This window comes from Primulina eburnea, chromosome 10, assembly GCF_022965805.1.
Source record: "Primulina eburnea isolate SZY01 chromosome 10, ASM2296580v1, whole genome shotgun sequence".
In the NCBI taxonomy this organism is placed as follows: Eukaryota; Viridiplantae; Streptophyta; class Magnoliopsida; order Lamiales; family Gesneriaceae; genus Primulina; species Primulina eburnea.
In genome coordinates, this window is record NC_133110.1 from 996,675 (window position 1) to 1,016,604 (window position 19,930).

At 33.6% G+C, this 19,930-nt stretch overlaps 2 protein-coding genes across 5 annotated transcripts; one reads left to right on the plus strand and one right to left on the minus strand.

Annotated features, from left to right (window-relative positions):
- Positions 1–5,077: 5,077 nt before the first annotated feature.
- On the plus strand, positions 5,078–9,744 carry LOC140842269 (RNA-binding protein BRN1-like). Of its 4 annotated transcripts, none has more exons than XM_073210026.1 (9): positions 5,080–5,401; positions 5,529–5,611; positions 7,049–7,100; positions 7,256–7,381; positions 7,467–7,546; positions 8,386–8,568; positions 8,729–9,068; positions 9,161–9,307; positions 9,384–9,744. In XM_073210026.1, the coding sequence occupies exons 1-9, from the start codon at positions 5,254–5,256 to the stop codon at positions 9,509–9,511; spliced, it is 1,287 nt and encodes a 428-aa protein (XP_073066127.1). In that variant the 5' UTR covers positions 5,080–5,253; the 3' UTR covers positions 9,512–9,744. The 4 variants fall into 4 exon arrangements, with proteins under 4 accessions (XP_073066130.1, XP_073066127.1, XP_073066129.1 ...); XM_073210027.1 differs by having other exon boundaries at positions 5,082–5,401; positions 9,164–9,307; XM_073210029.1 differs by lacking the exon at positions 9,384–9,744 and having other exon boundaries at positions 5,078–5,401; positions 8,695–9,068; positions 9,161–9,294.
- Positions 9,745–14,444: 4,700 nt separating this feature from the next.
- LOC140842270 (rho GTPase-activating protein 2-like) lies at positions 14,445–17,547 on the minus strand. Its single transcript, XM_073210030.1, has 4 exons — positions 17,099–17,547; positions 15,747–15,867; positions 15,291–15,644; positions 14,445–15,192 (listed from the first exon to the last, which is right to left on the minus strand). The coding sequence occupies exons 1-4, from the start codon at positions 17,416–17,418 to the stop codon at positions 14,671–14,673; spliced, it is 1,317 nt and encodes a 438-aa protein (XP_073066131.1). The 5' UTR covers positions 17,419–17,547; the 3' UTR covers positions 14,445–14,670.
- Between the last annotated feature and the right edge of the window lie 2,383 nt (positions 17,548–19,930).

Genomic DNA, 19,930 nt, shown 5'->3' on the forward strand with positions numbered 1-19,930 from the left:
TATCAATTCCAAATATATTTAACATAGTCGCATCATCATTATTTTTTTAAAAAAAATTCACGTATTATTTAAAAATTAATTACAAACTACACAAATTATTAAACATGTGATAAGCGTATAGCATGCTAGTTACAAATAAAACCACAGCCACTGAGTATATATAGGAATTCCCAATATTACACGTGTACGTTTATCATTTATTACAACAATTGGATCAAATGGTCTTCTCAAACTTAACTAAATTTACATTATTACGTACAAAATCAATCGACTTGGTAGTAAATAGGAATACCGAATTACCGGAAACATAGTAAATCGAAATCAAGTTAATCGAACTAACAAAATCATAAGTACGAGTGACAAGAAGTTTCTAAAATATTAATGAATATTAATCAACTTAAATAATTTTGCTAATCTAAAATATCTTATACACACACACACACACACACACACATATATATATATATATATATATATATATATGTGTGTGTGTGTGTGTAACTAAATAATTTTGATATATTGAGCCACTTTTATTGTATATCTCATAGGCGCCCTAAATATTCATGTGAACATCATAAAAAAATTTAATACAAGACATGGTATTTCATAATATGTTTATATGAACATTTTACGAGGTTTGTAATATGTTCAACAAAAGACATTCAAAATATCATATTTATATATATAACATAAAATATTATATTTATAAGTGATTTAAATAGAATATATATTTCATAAAATTAATCCTTTGGATCATCTCCGTGGAGTTTTTTTTGTGAGTTTATATATATATTATATATATATAATATATTAAGGGTAAATAAATGAAGTTATAATAAATAGATGAACTTTGACAATGTCAAAGTGGAAGTGTGACAAGATAAGATGACAGTTGGGCCGAGAATTGGATTCAATTTTTAATAATTTATTATTATTGGATGGTGGATTGGGCGGACAGGCTGGCAACCTTAACATTAACCCCTACTTCTGAGGGATATCTACCAATATGCCCTTCCCGTTGACTTGGTGAGATTACTTAAATAATTAATAAATTTGAATCTGATCACACGATTTTGTCTTAATATTCACAAAACTAGATCCCACATTTGCTATCTTCAATCTTTTTCTTTGAGGTAAATCATGTTTACATATGTTTTATGATCAATTTCAGTATCTGATTTTATGATATATTATCACAACAATGTAGAGATTGTTACAATTTCAAAAATTAACTATCAAACTCAGAACTTTACTTTGATAATGCATTTATTATATTGGGCAAAATTTGTATCAGACGGTCTTACGAGTCGTAGACGGATTCTTTATTTGGGTTATCCAAGAAAAAATATTACTTTTTATGCTAAGAGTATTACTTTTTATTGTGAATATTGGCATGGTTGACCCGTCTTACAAATAAAGATTTGTGAAATCATTTCACAATAGACCTACTCATTGTATTTTCTTGTATGTCGACAATAATCACATTAGAATGCACTCTAAATCTATGAAGGCCAATAACAATATTAATTAATTTATAATGCTTATGTATCAAAAAATTGTATGTTTTCCTTTTATTTTAAGATCTTTCGGCTATTCATAATGTGGATTTCGGAAATCTCAAATTAGACAAAATCTACAACCAACCAAGGATCATGAAACTTCTACTATGAAAATACTACTAGAATTTTTTTGAAACTTATTTTCGAAAAAAATATTTAAATTCATGCATGCAATATTGCCGAAAATCACACATTTTAAAAAGTACTAAACTATTATGTAAAAAATATTGCAGTTTAAAAGAATTCAAATATATAACATGCCAAGCCTTGTCAAACCATCAACATATAAAAGATGAAAATGCATACAAATCTCAATGTTTTACTCCTAACTCATAAACGTTAATGCGGAAAAGTATGGACATCGGGTTAGCGTGCACACATCCAGCTTCACCTACTCAGTTTTCAGCGCATCTCGTCTCCACATCATCATGCTCATCCATCTGTGCATGTCAAAGAATAACGTGTCCATAACATATCTCATCATATCAGCATATACGTATTAATTTTCTTATTTGAATTCAGATTATCAGTTGTGACTTTTGTATCAGCTCTAGTCAATGGATCCGTCTACGTATAACTGCGGTACCTGGCGGCGGGGACATCCGTGACAGTATTATCCATCCACTGAGCCTTGGTCTTACATGTTCGTGTTCGTATTAGTCACAACCAACTCTCATCATTCAAAACATATCATCATATTCATCACTTAAAAAATCGTGCATGTACGTAAATTAGCTTAATTAAAAGCAAATATGCAACGCATTTTTCGTATTTCCATAAAAAGTCATGTTCATAATAACATATACATTTAAACATGTAATTTTGTGATCAGGATGCTGCTAGTACCGCTAACTTAACTCGTGTGCAAAATGACTATTTTGTCCATAGAAACCCAAGTAGACCATTTTACCCATGGACCTCGAAATTTCAACTCGAAGCCAACCAAGCTTAAACCATATTTCAAAGACTCCTAATCAAGCCCCGTATGACCCCCATCTAACCCTCACTAAACTCAGTCATAAATACGTATCAATACCCAAACGAGATAATAACGCTAAAACTAATGCCCCTCATATACTGGACTAACGCCTAGGCGCTGGCGATGTAGCACCTGCAGCGCTTGGTAAGCGCCTAGGTGCCATGCACCAGCGCTACAGGCGCTACAAGGGTCGAACCTCAGGCGCTGTGGTGCCAAGCGGGCAGTGCCACGGCGCCACCCACTGCGACCAAAACCCCAAGCAAAATCCGAAGCCAAGCTCTACCCTACTCTCAACCAACACGAACCAGACTCAAATCAGAATGTCCTAGATCACCACTGGACCCTCCTGGACCAACCTAGCCACTGCTCTCTGTCCCATTTATGCTGTTGAACAAGTTTACCCGAATGCCACCAAAACCGAGCCCTAATTATGTCTACCCATTTTGATCTACCTTCTGTCCTAGACCAGCCTTGCATGGACCTCTTTAGACCACAGTTTGGACCCACTAAGGCCTGCACCATGGCCTAGTTCAGTCCTTCATGGCCGTGCCTTCCATTTTCCTTCACCCGATCAACCATAAACCCTAGCCCCTCAAGAGATCCGATCGGCCCTCACCCAAGCCCGACCAAATCTCAACTCAAGCACCTTGACGTCTCATATCACCGCTTTTACAGCCCTTAAAAACTTAGGTCTAGCAGCCCCTTGCACGAAAGTCATGGAAAAACATGAGTACATACATGAAGCGTATGCATATTTTGTGACAAAACTATGCAAAAATGATACAACATAATAGATTAAAGAATTACTCATGCATAAACGCACAAATCAACATATAATGACGTGAATGATAAGAAAAATGAGATTTTGGGCATGTCTTTACGTTTTTACGCTCGAAAACTTAGAGATACTCGCGTAGACTTGCACTAGATAGACGAGAAAGGATTTTTTTGAGAAGACTAGAGAGAGTTCGAAGGTGAGAGGCTACTGGAATTCGAAAATGCTACTACTGTTGCTGCTGCAAGGGGTGGCGCGGCAAAGTAGGGAGATTAGGTTTAGGATTTAATTGCAGTGTTTAAGTCATATATTAAGTATTAATGGGTCCTTAATTAAAAATAAGAGATTAAAAATATTTTGAGCCCATTAAGTAATAAAATAATCTCATTAAGTTCAAAAAACCTTCGAAAAATATTTCGTTTATGTACGTTTTTGGAAATATTGTCTGAACCATCAAAAAGTCCCCCGACTTACTAAAATTTGTGTATCTGTTTAAAATATGACCCGAAGAGTAAAATATCACCAAGGCCCATTTTAGAAAATCATACTTCTTTACACCATATGTTAAATCATTAAAAATAATTATTTAATAAAAATATTTTTCCTTAATTATCTCAGGTCTCTGTTCCTCGTTCTAGCAAGAAATACTACTAAAAACCCTAACACGTGAAATTTTAATAAATCATGCAATAAACCACATATATATGTCACAAAAAATTAAAATTAATGCTTTAAAATAATGAAACATATATTTTAGTAAAATCATATATTGCATACAGTCAAGTTACGTAGTTCGAATTTTCTAGACTTTACCGATTATGTCGATGGTAGTGATTATACTAACTATAAAATTAGATACTTATCTCGTTGTCTTATTTTTGGTACCATATATTTCGTTAGAGAAAAATATAAAATTTTACAATTTAAAATGTTTTGTACTTATCAAAATTGATGACAGAAAACATTATTTTAATTTTATTTTAAGACAATAGATTATGAGCATGATTAATGATCCTCTTTTTGTGAGAATTGCTTTTTTCAACCAAAAGTTTTTCCCAAAGGATAAAAAATATTTCTAAAAACATTATGCTTGGCTAGAGAAATTATTTGAATAAAAGTAGTTAAAATACCAAAATCCAAAAGCCATAGAATCTCGATTCTAGACCTTTGTTTCTACCTTTGGGAAAATTCTACCACCCACAGTAAAAAAGATAATGCTTTCAAAATGATAATAATAATAATAATAATAAATTGTAATATAATATACTGTCTTTTATATTAGGAGCTCTGAATTTAAATTTTAATTTGACCTATTATCTCTTTCAACCAAATGATCGATGATTTTCACATATCCATATGCTACTATCTTATTATGAAAATACTGAATGCAATTTTTTTATCAACTATATGTATTTTTATTTTTATTTTTATTTTTATTTTTAGTTTTAGTTTTTGGAACTAACTATATATAATTAGTTATCAATATTTGGAATTCTATGTATTTTTTTAGACAAATTTAATAAATAATATTTTAAAATATTTTACAAATTAAAATAAAAAAATAATAATGGTGGGTCCCATTGATGCAGTATTAGTACACACATCAGTCCGAATCTATTATTACTGTGAGCTTAGTCAACCGCCGACTTTATCCGTTTTGGGCTAAACCGTTGCACAGAAACCCGAAAGTAGTGGCATGTCGTAATTAAATACCACGTTCGAGGTCAATTTCACTCGTTCCAATCATAATAAATTCACTCAAGATCCCAACTCCCAACTTTGCCATCACAAAATTCCCAATTCCCCCTTCGTTACAAGCGAAGACTGCCCACAACGAAGAACAAAGCGGAAAACTCGGCGAGATTCGGATCACACATCGAATATTTGAAGAGATTTTGGGAGAAAATCGAGGGTATTGTGGATAGGAGGCGCGGACGTCAATGGCGGAAGCTGAGCAGAGCGTGAAGCTCTTTGTTGGTCAAGTGCCGAAGCACCTGACAGAGTCGCAGCTCCTCGCAATGTTCAGGGAATTCGCGATTGTGGACGAGGTCAACATAATCAAAGAGAAGGAGACGCGTGCTTCGCGAGGTTTTTTTTAAGACTCTCGTTGCATGCTGGGTTTGATCTTTGTTTTGGTGGATCGGATTGTGTGGTTTGAGTCTCTTTGGAGGGATTTATGGTTTTAAAACCCTGATTTTCTTTGTGTTTGGATTAGGGTGTTGTTTTGTTATATGTCCTTCGAGAGATGAAGCGGACAAGGCTGTCGCTGCGTGCCATAACAAGAAGACGCTGCCTGGGGTTAGTGTAATTTTGTTAGTGTGCGTTACTGTCACACAGATTGGACAATGTGTTTGAGTACACTTGGTAAAAAATGTTGATTGACTAGGTGTAATGTAGAATTTAGTTGCTGACTAGCTATGCATGAATGGTTTTGATTAGGGTTGTCTTACTTGATTGTGCTTTGGTGGAATTGATGGTTTCTGAAATAAATGGCTGCTCGTTTTTTTTCGTAGGCAAGATTTTATGAAGACAGAAATTAACAGTGGCGTGAAAAAGTAGATTATTATTGTTTTTTTTTTTAATTTCATAGGAAAGAAGCAGAGATCAAGGTTATCAGGTGAAGTTATTATTTCATGCATCGGTGCTGAAGTTTATAACTGCTAGGAGAATTATTTTAATGCGTTGTGCTAAGGTTCGTTGAATTTTAAGAGTAAGAATTCACACCGGACTCTAGAAAGCTCTCTGCTAATTTAGTTGTGATTTTATTCTCTGTGATAATTTGCAAGATCCCAATCCATGGATTGGATTTTTACCTTGCATCTGGTTGAGGGGAATCAGGTGAAATTTCAGGATCTGTCGCTACAAGATGGAGTTATTTTTGGGAATAAATTGGAAGTGATATCCGATTCGCATGGAAGGATTTAAAATATTGATTCTAAGTGAGCTGGAACTTGTGCAGTATTAGTGGTTACGCAATGAAATTGGAAAATAACAATTAATTCTGATTTTTGGTTAAATTTAGATGAAAACTGATTTTAGGGATAAGTGTTTGTTGGAGAGACGGGATATAATTTAGAATTTGTGGTACAAATTAGTAACTCGTTATATTAATAAAGTTGCACACAAACCCCTTGACTCTACTAATTACTATAGCTATTGAGGAGTTCAACTAATTCCTTGAGTATAGATGCATATTTCGTATATGAGCATGTGAAAGTTCAATAGACCCAACAATAACAAGAGATTTGTATACGACATACAAACCCAATTAGATAAATCAAATTTCAGTTTATGGACATCTAACAATGTCTTATCCTATCCTCATTTTACTGTTCGTGTCGAATATATTCTATTTAAGCTTTAAATTTTGGTCAGTGGGTTCTGTCGACATGACACGTCTTGGAATTGGTTGAAGGTTGATTATTTTTATAGGTTCAGTGAATCATTGGACATATACATGAGCCATTCGATTTGGATTTCCCCATACATATGCTGGATAAAAAAACGTGATGATATTTTTTAAAGATAAACTTTGTTTTTCCAATTTGGAAATGTTGACCTTATTGCATATCTGCTTCCTTTTTTTGATATTGCATGGGTTGTGTTGTGGAATTAGCATTAGTGAAGATAGACTGTTCTTCCAACTCGCTATGCATTTCATGTATTACGATATTGCCTGGCATGCATTGTCGTCATTTTCATCTGATGATGATGTGTTCTCTTTGTCCAATTCAGGCATCTAGTCCGTTGCAAGTTAAATACGCCGATGGAGAGTTGGAAAGACTAGGTGAAATGTGATTTTATTTTTCCTTTACTTTTTAAATAAAAGATTCCTGTCGATTATGGTAATGCTAAATTTTCACTTTTTATTATATAAAAAATTTCGTTATTCTTTCCTGCATTGTTATTCTATGCTGTTTCTTATTTTAATCAAAATTTCAGAGCACAAGTTATTTATTGGTATGCTCCCAAAAAATGTCTCCGATGCTGATGTCTTGACTCTATTTTCGGAATATGGAGGGATAAAAGACTTGCAAATTCTTAGAGGTTCCCAGCAAACTAGCAAAGGTGAATTGGATACTTTTTTCTGGTAGCTTCTGTAGTATACACATTCATCCTGTGAAATCCTAATCCAGGAACTTGTTTGTTGTAGGTTGTGCTTTCCTTAAGTTTGAGACAAAAGAACAAGCACTTTCAGCCATTGAAGCCCTCAATGGAAAGCACAAAATGGAGGTATGTTTCACTACAAATTTGACGTTTATCTCACACACAAAAAATTGTGATGTCGAATTCATTTTATTATGCATTTTGCATATGAAAAACTGATTGGTAGTATCTGGTAGATAAGTTTAAAGCTCCACCATTGGTTCCTAAACTCGGTAAAGTACAGGACTTCCTTGTTTTGTTTTCGAGAGTTTAGAGGAAGTAAAATATGCGTTTGGTTTTATTTTTGGGAAAACATTTTTCATCTTATTATACATGCCAAATTTGTTCCAGAAATTGTCAGAATTATTTTAATATTTTAAAATGTTGTATTTGGAATAATAAGTATAATACTGAATAGCAATAGGTATTTTTTGGAAGTGAAATAGTTATATTGGAGATACAAGGTGGATGGAATATTTATTCTGGGGAAAGAAAATAAAAGTGTATGATAGTGCTTCTCTTTATTTTAGAGGACTGAAATTGTTCCCTGTAAACAAGAACGGACAAGGCATTAATTTTTTGTTTTTTGTTTTATTTTGCTGTCAAATTCTTGTACCTAGAATTAATATAAGAGGATGGTTCGGGAAAACCAATTAACATAAGAGGAAAGTACATTTGGGGTTCTTCGGATTTGATGGCTTCTCACACTATTTGTCGATAATTCGTTTTATATTTATTTTTGACACTTACGGTAAGAGGGACTCAAATTTGGTACCTCGCATTTATTTGTGGGTGGTGCTTACAACGTAGAAGCTGCTGGCATAGTATTTCTCAGTCGAGTAAAAGTGAATGTCCCCCAAAAAAATCAGTAAAGCATCACTGGTCAATTTAATTGTATAAATTCTAATATTGTTGGTTATTAATAGGGCTCAACTGTTCCTTTGGTAGTCAAGTGGGCTGATACCGAAAAGGAAAGACAGTCACGGAGGGCTCAGAAGGCGCTGTCGCAGACATCGAATCCGCTTAGTGCTGATTCCAGGCAGCATCCTTCTTTATTTGGTGCCTTGCCGATGGGATATATGCCACCATATAATGGATATGGGTATCAGGTTTTTGTATTCTATGCTTAGAAAAGGATTGAATTGTTTAACACAACTTTTTATGATGTCTTTACTTAATAAATTTTTCTACTTAATGGACTACTTTTCTCCTTTTGGCACTTCTTGTCGCTGAAGGTACATTTACATCAATTTATGCTCGCCTTTGTAGACTCCGGGGACTTATGGACTCATGCAGTATCGGCTACCACAATTGCAGAGTCAACATGCTTTCCACAATCTGATTCCACCTTTAAACCAGGGAAATGCGACACGTGGAGTCACACCCGACCCTTCATCTGGAATGACCCCAAGAAATTACATGTCCACCCCCAGCTATGTAGGATCTACTTATCCAGCAATTCCAGGAGTTCAATATCCTATGGCATATCCCGGAGGAATTATGGGCAATCATCCTCTAGGGGGGCCCACCGGACCTCTATCACCTACTACCACAAACAGTCAATCTGCAGCATCTTCAAGTGTCAATACAAGTTCTGGTCAGATTGAAGGTGTGGTTGGAATTTTATTCAAGAATCTTATCTGCCTTATTGTTTTTAAATATAGTATACAAGATAATTGTTTCTTCTTATGGATTTTGAAGCAGGTCCACCAGGAGCTAATTTATTCATTTACCACATTCCCCAAGAATTTGGTGATGACGATCTAGCAAATGCCTTTCAACGTTTTGGTAGAGTAGTGAGTGCCAAAGTTTTCATCGACAAAGCAACCGGAGTCAGCAAATGTTTTGGTATAAACTTTCTGCGTTGCAAATAATTATATTCAAATAATGCTCATGCTTTAATTATAATTTCTTATATCTGCAGGTTTTGTTAGCTACGATTCGCCAGCTGCAGCGGAGAATGCCATTAACATGATGAATGGCTTCCAATTAGGTGGCAAAAAATTGAAGGTTCAGCTTAAAAGAGACAATAAGCAAAACAAATCTTTTTAACTTCATGTTCATCCACGGAAGAGCGTGAACCACCTTGCGCGATCTCAGAATATGGAACCTGCTAATGAGGTGGATCAACTGTAATCCCACTTTTGTTCCATAGGTCCATCTTTGTAGGACTGATGTCCCAGAAACCTGTAATCCTTGAGGAATTTTGGGCCACTGTACTTGTAATATGTAACATGAACACCAAATTAGACATACTATTGATTTATTGATTTTATTAATTTTTAGTCTTCTTTTCAGCATAATTTCGTTGCCTGCGTCGGTGGATTTTTCTTTTGATAATGCTGTATCTTTGCCCTATTGTTGAGGCTCTTTTTTAAATTTACTTTTTTCTATTACATCTTCTGCCTTTTCTCCTGATTTGTATCCTGTTTTATAGCAGCCACCGCAGCCGTCAAAATATGGCGAAAAAAATGCACAAGTTGCTTGCCAGCATTAATGTCGGAAATATTCTCTCAAAAAAATGCCAGAAATATTAAATATTAATGTAGTATTTAATTTGAATTTGGCGTGTGCGATAATAGAATAGCAAAGGTCCACATTTGCTTCTAGGAGAAGCTTCTGCGGCAGTCGTTCTAGAATTAATTGTGTTAGGATTAACAGATTATTATATCAAAAACTATATTTATTAGTCAACGTATAATTTATTTTTTCATATTTGTGAAAACATATCGTGCATATATTTGGATGTTAATACATAGAGTTGTTAGACTCATGAGTCCGAAGAAATACATGTCAATCTATCCATATTGTCTTGTATCTTTTAAATATCAGTTTTACTCTTTTTCTATCGTCGATCATATTCTTACCAAAAACATTTTTATTTATTAAGATTTAGCGTCATATTTTTATGGCTCGATTAATCAATCAAATCAAACAATACAATGTAAACAACTTTAGTGATAAAAACTTCTCAAAGACCGTCTAAATAAATATTACTATGCTCATTCAAATTTAACCCAACAAATGGACACCTTATCAAATGGGCACCTGGCCACACAGCATGCCCAACCTATCAATCATATTAGTTAGGTTCATAAATATATATATATATATATATATATATATATATATATATATTATTTTTTCTCAACATAATCATTGTTTTTAATGTAAAATTTACAACAATGTTATATAATAATATGAGAATTAAACACCATAATATATAATTAAAAATATCACATGTATAACTATTATCCACGCAAATATTGTGTTTAAAAAATAATCGGTGATGAGTGTGCACGAATTGTGTCTTGTTTTCTGATCGAAACATCGGGATATTAATGTCTTGGATAGCTCGGGAAGATGAGTTGGCCAGTTGGGTCATTCACGCTTGAAGTCGAGCAATCGCTAGACTCGTGCCTTCACTAGATTGATGGGATAAACGCCGAGCTGATATATCATCTTATTAGACGTCGAATGTCTTACATGTTATCCCGATATTTTCTGAGGCATCAATATATTAGGTTATGCTTGAATTAATGTATTTGAAATTCTGAATCTAAATATATTAATTTTAAATTTGTTGACTTGTTTGGATAAATTCTTAGTGAATTTCAAATTCATATGATATCAAGTAATATAATTTTTTTTATGACGTGGTAAACCATAACTATTACTCTTCCTTGACTTACTTGGATGTATCAATTTAAATCAATTTTAAATCCACGACATATCAAATTATATCATTAAAATAATAATCACGATTGATTTTAAATTAATCGATCTAAATAAAACCTAACATATAAATAATCAAGTAGGCTTTGTCAACACTTTTAATTTCAATCCTAAAAACAAAAACAAAACAAAAAAACTTTTACTTTCAAGTTCAACTCGAACACATAATAACTTATTCACCACTTGATTGAATTAGTTCATTGTTTGCTCACGTTAATGATAATAATCTATATTATTATATGAAGAATCTTCCATTTATAAAACATCATTTATTTTCTTTCTTAAATTCTCATAAACCAATATTTTTCCTCAAAATTATTATTACAACTTATTTTCAATATCACACCTCACAGATTGCATTATCACTCGTCAATAATTTTTAGATTAAGTCTTTTGTGAGACGATCTCACGAATCTTTATCTGTGAGACAGGTCAACCCTATCGATATTCACAATAAAAAGTAAAATATTAGCAAAAAAAATATTTTTTATGGATGACTCAAGTAAGAGATATGTCTTATAAAATACGACCAGTAAGATCGTCTCACAATAATTTCTGCCTAATTTTTATTAATTATTATTATTATTAAATTAAACATAAAATTAAAAAAAAAATCTTATATATTACTTGTGTAAATAATAAAAAGAGCCCCCAAACGTAACCTAAACAAAAACAGAAACGCCCTTCATTGGATCACCAAGTGTCAAAACAAGACAGCCTATCCCACGCCTTTTCCTCTCATTTTCTTCACCAATCCGCTATACATACACACATAGAGGTATATATGCACGAATGAATTGAGGTTATTTCTTCAATTGATGCATTTTGATCACCATGAATTGGGGAAGAGTTTCGTGTGATGCCTCTACTTGCATGTTATTCGAGGCGACCGGCGATTCCGAGGTCGAATGTGTTGATGTCATCATCGGCGATGCATCTGAGGTAGAATCGGAAGACGACGCGCTGTCCTGCAGCGATGGATCGTCTCCTGACTACGCGGATGTGCAGCTCGAGGTTGACGCGGCGGATGGAGGCATCTTTGGTTTCAATAGCGAGGATTATGATAATGTCGGCGGATGTTTTGGTAGGCAGCAGGACGATCGAGGAGAACACCTTGACGGAGATAGTGACGAAGAGGACGGCGTGGTTGATCAGTGTTGCGGGGGAAGGACGGCGGTGACGCCGCCGGAGGACCTGGTGGGGGAGGCGAAGGGTGAGATGTCCGACTCGAGAGTTGGGAGAGAGAATGATCGGCTTTTCTGGGAAGCTTGTTTGCAATCTTAAAAACAACAAAACAAATATATTATTATTTTTTGGGTGTTTTTTGAGATTCAAAAAATAAGGAATATCTGGAAATTTGATGACATACATGCATGTATAGAATATTTGGTTTACTAAAAGCAACACTTAAATAGTGATCATTGTACGTCTGTGCACGTAGATTTGCAATTTTGAAGATACTGCTTTTTTTAGTAGTAGTTAAAGCTTCTCGTTATTATTAGTACATAAATATATGTTTGTTTTTACCAACACATATACGATACATTTCATAAATATTTGTTCTTGTAATTTTTTACTAAAATTTGATGATAAAGTAAACATTATTGACAAAAAATTGTGTGAGACGGTTTCACGGGTCGTATTTGTGAGACAGATCTCTTATTTGGGTCATTCATGAAAGAATATTACTTTTTATGCTAAGAGTATTACTTTTTATTGTGAATATCGATATGGTTGACTCGTCTCACATATTAAGATCTGTGAGACAGTCTCACATGAGATCCACTCAAAATTTTTAATTAATTTATGTAAATTTAAGTTCATAAAAACTTTAGATATTCTCACGAGATAATTTTGTGCCATGAGTTTCTGACTCGATCAGACATATCAAAAAGTATGTATAAATCTGATCTAACTCATCTCACAAGTATAGATCTGTCATACCATTTTACAAGATATCTATTCATTTAGGATATAGTTCTTAATTTATGTGTCAAGAAAATTTTTTTTATAAAGAAAGGGCATGAGAACATGATATACATTCTATATTTTCAAATATTTCGATTCATATATTTCATACTTGGACGTCTTTTACAACATTAGAAAATGGATTCACCTTTAAACAACAAAATCCTCTTCACGATTTTTCAAACATATACGTTCGAGCGGTTCGTGTGATCGTAACTCGTGATTTCACAACGCTAGATTTTTTGCTGCATAAAATATCATTGAGTGTGATATATCCCAAAATATACTATACAACCGAAAATTTCGAATGTGATCACGTACATTTACAAAAAAAAATATTCAATTTAAATATTGTTATATTATACATAATAAATGAACATCTTTACATAACTCATTCATGCATATATCAAACTTTAAATAAGTAGAATTTCTAACAAAAACTATATATGTCAAAATGGATCAAATTCGTTATAGTCATATAAAACAGATAGATTGAGATGTATCCACAACTCGTCCAAATGGCTGGCAAACCCGACCCAGCCAACCAAATTACACATAAAATCGTCTAGGTCTATCGGGTCGGTCCATCCCGTCCCACCAACTAAAATATGAAATTGAGTTGGATAGGTAACATCCCCACCCTTAAAAAATAATAAAAAAAAAAAAAAAAAACTCGATCCGTCCTATTTTTCCATTTTGACATGTCTAACAAAAACAATTAATTAACAATCAATTAAATAAAATAAGCATAGATTCCGAGGCAACCTGGCGGTATCTAACAGTGACATTTTAATTACGAGTTTTTAGAGTCATTAAAATTGACATTATTCTAAAGGACTCGTAATTAATCACTGGCGTGTTGATCAGATAGATTCATTAATTATTGCTTTTTCTAAACGACATCACTCACTTACCGTCATTTGAACACAGACGTGTGTGTTTGCATATTGATTGTTTTCAAAGTACGTTTGGACACTCAAATTTGACCAAAAATCAAATCTCTTCAAGAAAACCGTCGCTATATAGCGACGAGAGTTTAACACCGTTGCTTTTAGAATGCGACGCAAACTCCGGTAACGGATCGGAAAACAGTCGTTAAAACTGTCACGTTTGGCGACGGTTTTAAAACAGTCGCTAAATCCGTGTTTTTTTTGTAGTGTCTGGAGATTCTTGGGTCATCCGCATAGATTGTGGACAATCAAAACAATTACGCTAGGTATCCAATGCAGTTAATTTTCGTTTGAGGAAAGTTTTAGAACATACGAAATTGTTATATCATATATATTTGTGTAGCACAACATAAACAAGAGGACTTCATTCCGAGCAAAAGGCACTAATTCAGCCCTGAACTGAAAAGTGACTTGCAACAATCAGATTAAAATCAACCCATTGCATGTCTTATGAATCGTAAGATTTAGCACAGAAATTTACAGAATTGGCATTGCCAAAAATTTTGCTAGTTAGTCACAGATTCTCTGCATGGTTGTCTTCCGTAGCAATGTTGCCATTCACGTTTCTCGAGTCCATTTTATGGAAACCGAACCTGTTTTTGAATCTTCACCATTACTCATGCTCCGTCGAGAACTCTCTACTCTGTCACCGGACGATGTGAGACGAGAATCTGCAATGAACGTGGAATTACTAGTCGGACTCGTATTCTCTCTACACAAAATACCTTGGAGTCGTTTCCTGAAGCCATTTTTGGCAGTCTCGTTCTCATCCAGCTGTCTCAGGAAATTCTCTTCTATTTCGCTCAATGACTCGGCTTCGCATTTTTCTTCACTACATGGGCTGTACAGAGCTCCCGAGTCATCATCTGAGGCCTCTGGGGTAGGTTCGCGGCTAGTTTCCATGTCATGTCGAGTGTCGTATTTGCCATCAGTTTGCCTATCCAAAAACTGAGACGACAAAAAGGGTGAATATCCTTCCCCAGCAGCCTCCTCACGTTGACGCAGTGTTCTAACTATCAATGTCTTCAATAAGTTCATCACTTGAACTGCATGCATGAGAGCCGTTAATGGATCCAACATCTAGCAGAAGACCACAAAAATAGATGGGATCTGTCAGTTTAGGTAGTAATTAATGGATCAGAATTTGGAGGTAAACGTCAGTGGTTTCCTTGGATAACCTGAGTCATGTTTGGAGCAAAAACCATAGCGATATTTCTTGCATTCATTTTGTTAAATTCTTCTAGCTCAACAACATCAGCCATGAGATCAATTGCCCAGCCAAGAAGTGCTTTTTCGGTTGGTTTTAGCTTCTTAACAAGCTCCACACAGTCCTCCTCTTCCACACTGCATTGCAAAACGTGCTCATGCGAAAGCCCATCAAGAACACCCGATGGAAGCTCCCGAAACCAGGCTTTGATCAAACCTGCTAAGCAGTGGACTTCAATGTCTTTGGGTACAATGCCCCTGTTGAGCTGGTCTCTGACATGTCTCTCTTGGCTATTCTCCGGGTTTATCCGAAAAATTCCCTCAGACTACAAATATTTCAAATACATATGTTAAGCTCTTAAAGGTTAAAACCAAAGTAGTACGATCGGAGAAACGTTTGGCATGAATTGAAGTCAATGTCAGCTCACCTCGAGACCACCTTGTGCATATAGTCTTTCCTGCATTAAGAGCAGAATAGTTGGGACACTGTTGCCTCGTGCGTCATACGAGCATTGCATGGAGTCTGCGGAGACTCCGAATACACTAACACTGCAAAATTGAATCCAAGAAGCCTGTAACTTGCCAAATATAAACTTCTAACAAACCATCAATCTTTGCTTTGAAAATATCATCTCATTCACAGCAAGTCATAGTATTGGGATATGGCAACAGTGCCAGATTAAATTAAAGATACAGGACGTACAGATGCATGCATCAACCATTAATTCCTCCCCCTTATCAGAAAAAATGCTTACTCAATTCAGTTACTAATCAAACCTTTCGTGGTCCTCGAAGACATGAAACTTTTGTTTCTGCAATTCCCACTGGGTTAATATCTTAGTAAATAACTTGACGCGGAAAATATCTCCCGGTAATAATTAAAAGTAAATTTTAATTTTTCACATGTGGGAAAACAACCTTGCTCAGCATATGCCAGTACCAGTAGCTTTCAGGAGTCGATGAATCTTTTAAGGTACAATTTACTGGCTTCATGAGGTCCACTTTTCATTTCCACCTACCTATCTAATGGGTTGTAATTATGATTAGCCAATCTTTATTCATGTTCCATTGGGAGTTGGAAAAGTTAAAATAGATAAGGATTGCTAACTGTTTCATTAATTTATGTCCATTATTTCTTATCAAGTACAAAATATTTGAATAAAAAGCTACAGGCCAATGTAAATTATGCATGAACAAATCCAATTTAAGGATTTCAAGATAAAATCAAAATAAATCAAATAGGATCTAAAGAATATCATATTTTTTCGGCCAAAAACCGCATAGACAATTCTAGATCCAAATTTACGGCCAAAATTCAATGCCAACAGAGGCTACATCATCAGTCTAAAAAATTCAAATTCTAGGAATGTTGAAGTATCCAAGTATTAGTTTCTCGACCCAGAAATCACGAAATTTAAATACAAATTTTGCTGCCTCCTTTTATCCGTCGGTTAATTACACATTTTGAGAGCATGGGCTGGCAACCATAACCATCATGAAATTCTAGTTCTAACATCAAACACAAAAACAATAACCCAACAATTCTCTACATAGTGCCGCAGATCTAAACTCATTGAACACAAAAAATGGGGAAAAAACACATAGAAATCACCAAAAAATTGATTGGTGTCAGGGAAATTTTTAAAAATTAGGTAGCTCAGCACTCACCACAAAAATGAACGGGATTTCGAATTTTTTTTCATGGTACCCAAAAAACCGAAATATAAACAAATATGGAAGACAGTTAAGAAGCATAAACCTGGAACAACTTTTGACATACCTAGCACTCGGAGCTTTACACGGGACATCCAACTCAAACTCAACAGGCAGACCCAAAAAACCATGGAATCTGTCAAAAGTGACGTGGGTCAAGTGCTGAACATTTGTGGGCCACCCGATTTCCATGTGACGAACGGCGGATATCACCTCTCTCTCCGCCCTATACACACGGCAGGCTGACACCATGGACTTCCTGAAGGCCGATAGAATGAAGTCCAGTAGAGACAGCTGCTGGTCTTCCTGCTTCTCCCGCACCTCAGCCACCGTAGATTTCGAGCTCCTCCCGCCGCCGCCCCTCGTCACCATAACCACCCCGGTCATCTTTCTCTACCTAGAACGCCGTCGTTTTGCTCGAGAAGAATGGTTTCAAATGAGGAAGCTGAAATATGTTTGGAAGTGCTATATATAATATGGGTTGCATTGAATATAGGTTAGTTGGCTCCTTTCTTATTCCGGGTGTGATGTGATATTTACTGTTCGTTCAAACTGACTTCTTGTTTCAAAATCTCTTGCTTACCTTCATCTCTCTGCATTTTTTAAAAATCCATAAATGGATATAAAAGTAGAATCGTTAATATATAGTAGATTTCCGTCGAAAATATTTATATGTTAAAAATTATGAATAAGTGATATATTTAATAATATTCTAATGTTCGATATCATTAATCTATTTTTTTAAAAAATAATAATAGTTTTCATTATTTCTCATATGTTGAATTTGAAATGAGTGTGAATGATTATTTTCTCTTTCTGTAAATATGTGCATATATATTAAAGCAGAAAACAACTTTATAAAAAAAAAAACTAAAGAAAAAAAATATAAAATCAAATCGAACAATAACATAAAATAAATATTTAAAAACGTCAATATAATATATCTCTTATAAAGAAAAATTATATTTTCTAGTTTATTATTAAATTTATTTATATTGTCAAATGCGAGACAGAGTTCGAGGATAAATGTCATTAGCAAGGATCATAGGAGACCATTGCTACCTCCAACGTCGGTCTGCCTTTTTTTTTTTTTGTCAACGGAGAATAAACAAAAGGGATGTGTATTTGTTCATTGCCCAATATACTCTAAATCATTCTTCCTTTATTAAGTCATGATTTTTTTAGATTTCGAAACCGTAATAATGGGACAATCTAATAAATAATTTATCTATAATTACACGCAAAATTATAAAATAAAATAAACTTTGTGCAAGTTCTATCTCATTCAAAACATAAACAACACTTTTGTAACTTATCAATCACGTATGTCACGAACAACGTTAGAGATGTAGAATATATACAGTGAAAACTATTTGACGATCAAGTCAACGATGACTTGATAAAGTTCTCCCCATAAACTAATTGAGCTTTATATTACAAAACGATAACTTATTACATTCCAAATGAGAGGAAGTAACTTATTATAAGGGTCTTGTGGGGTTTATCTTGAAGCTTATCATGCTTCCCTTAATTTGCATGCAATAAATGGAAAAATTATTTGAGATTATAATTTTTGTTATTTTCAAATAAATAATTTTTCTTAATTTCAAAATTTTTAAATATGAATAAAGATGAGATTGTATTTTAAAATCTAAATAAATATATGATTGTAAGATTTAAAAAGAAATACGATTTTAGTAAAATAAGAAAAAGTTTCATCAATGAAGTGATAATCATGTAATGAAGGTATATTTGTAATTTTAAATAAAACTTTATCAAGTCAATTAGAAATTAATTAATTTTAGTGGTTAGATATTTAATTTGGGTTATATTCCATCAATGTTCTTACACAACATGATATATTATATATTCTTTAGTAAACGTTTAAAAGATAAATAAATTTGTTGATAATATAATTTGCATCCTTTTAATTTTGATTTTATTATAGGTTAATACATAATCTTAGTTTTTTTTTTTCAATTTTAATTCATTTTCACTGGAGCAATATCAAGTCTACATTGTCATCACGTCAATGTTTCTCAGACATATTAATATTTTTCATGTCACGTCATCATTTCAATAAAAACTAATGAAATATAAAAAATACAAATTATTGCTGTAAATTTACCAATAATAACATAATAAAAACATTTAAGTTCCATGGAAAAAAAATATGTAATTTTCCCTTTAAAATGATGGGCACAATACTAAGTCGAGTTTTATTATTACCTAAAAACCAATAAAAGCACACATTTTATCAACCAATAAATTTTTCAAAACAAAAAATGATATTGTTGTTACGGATGTCAATGAATCCAAATTTTATTTGAACTCGCAATGGACCTGTCTTGTATGTAATTGGTCTCGGGTCTAATTTTTCAGACATATACAAGAATGAGGTGGATTATGAGTCTCCAGTTGTTTTTTTCTGAAATTTATGCAAAACTTTTAAATCCCTAATCCAAAATCAAAATCTTCATCCACATGCTATAAAATCTCAAAGAATTTTTCACACATCTTTTATAATCAATGAAATTTAAATATATCATTTTTTTTAAAACAAAGTAAATGATAAAATTAGATAATTTTTTTTATGTCAATCAGATTTGTTCAAATTGTTTTATAAACGATGTATATAGGTAGTGTCATCGTGAATTCAGCAAATAACATGTATACTCAATGTATAAATTATTGTCATTCATTCAATCATAATGTATGGATGTATGCTCATGATTTATCACTAAAATGTATCATGTGATGAGTTGATGAAAATATAGCAACATGGATATCATGTATCAAACCTCTGGAAATGAAGTATCACAAAATATATGATCCAAAATTTTTTTTTAGGAAAAAGTACAAAAATATAGAAATAAAAATAAAAATAAAATATTAATTT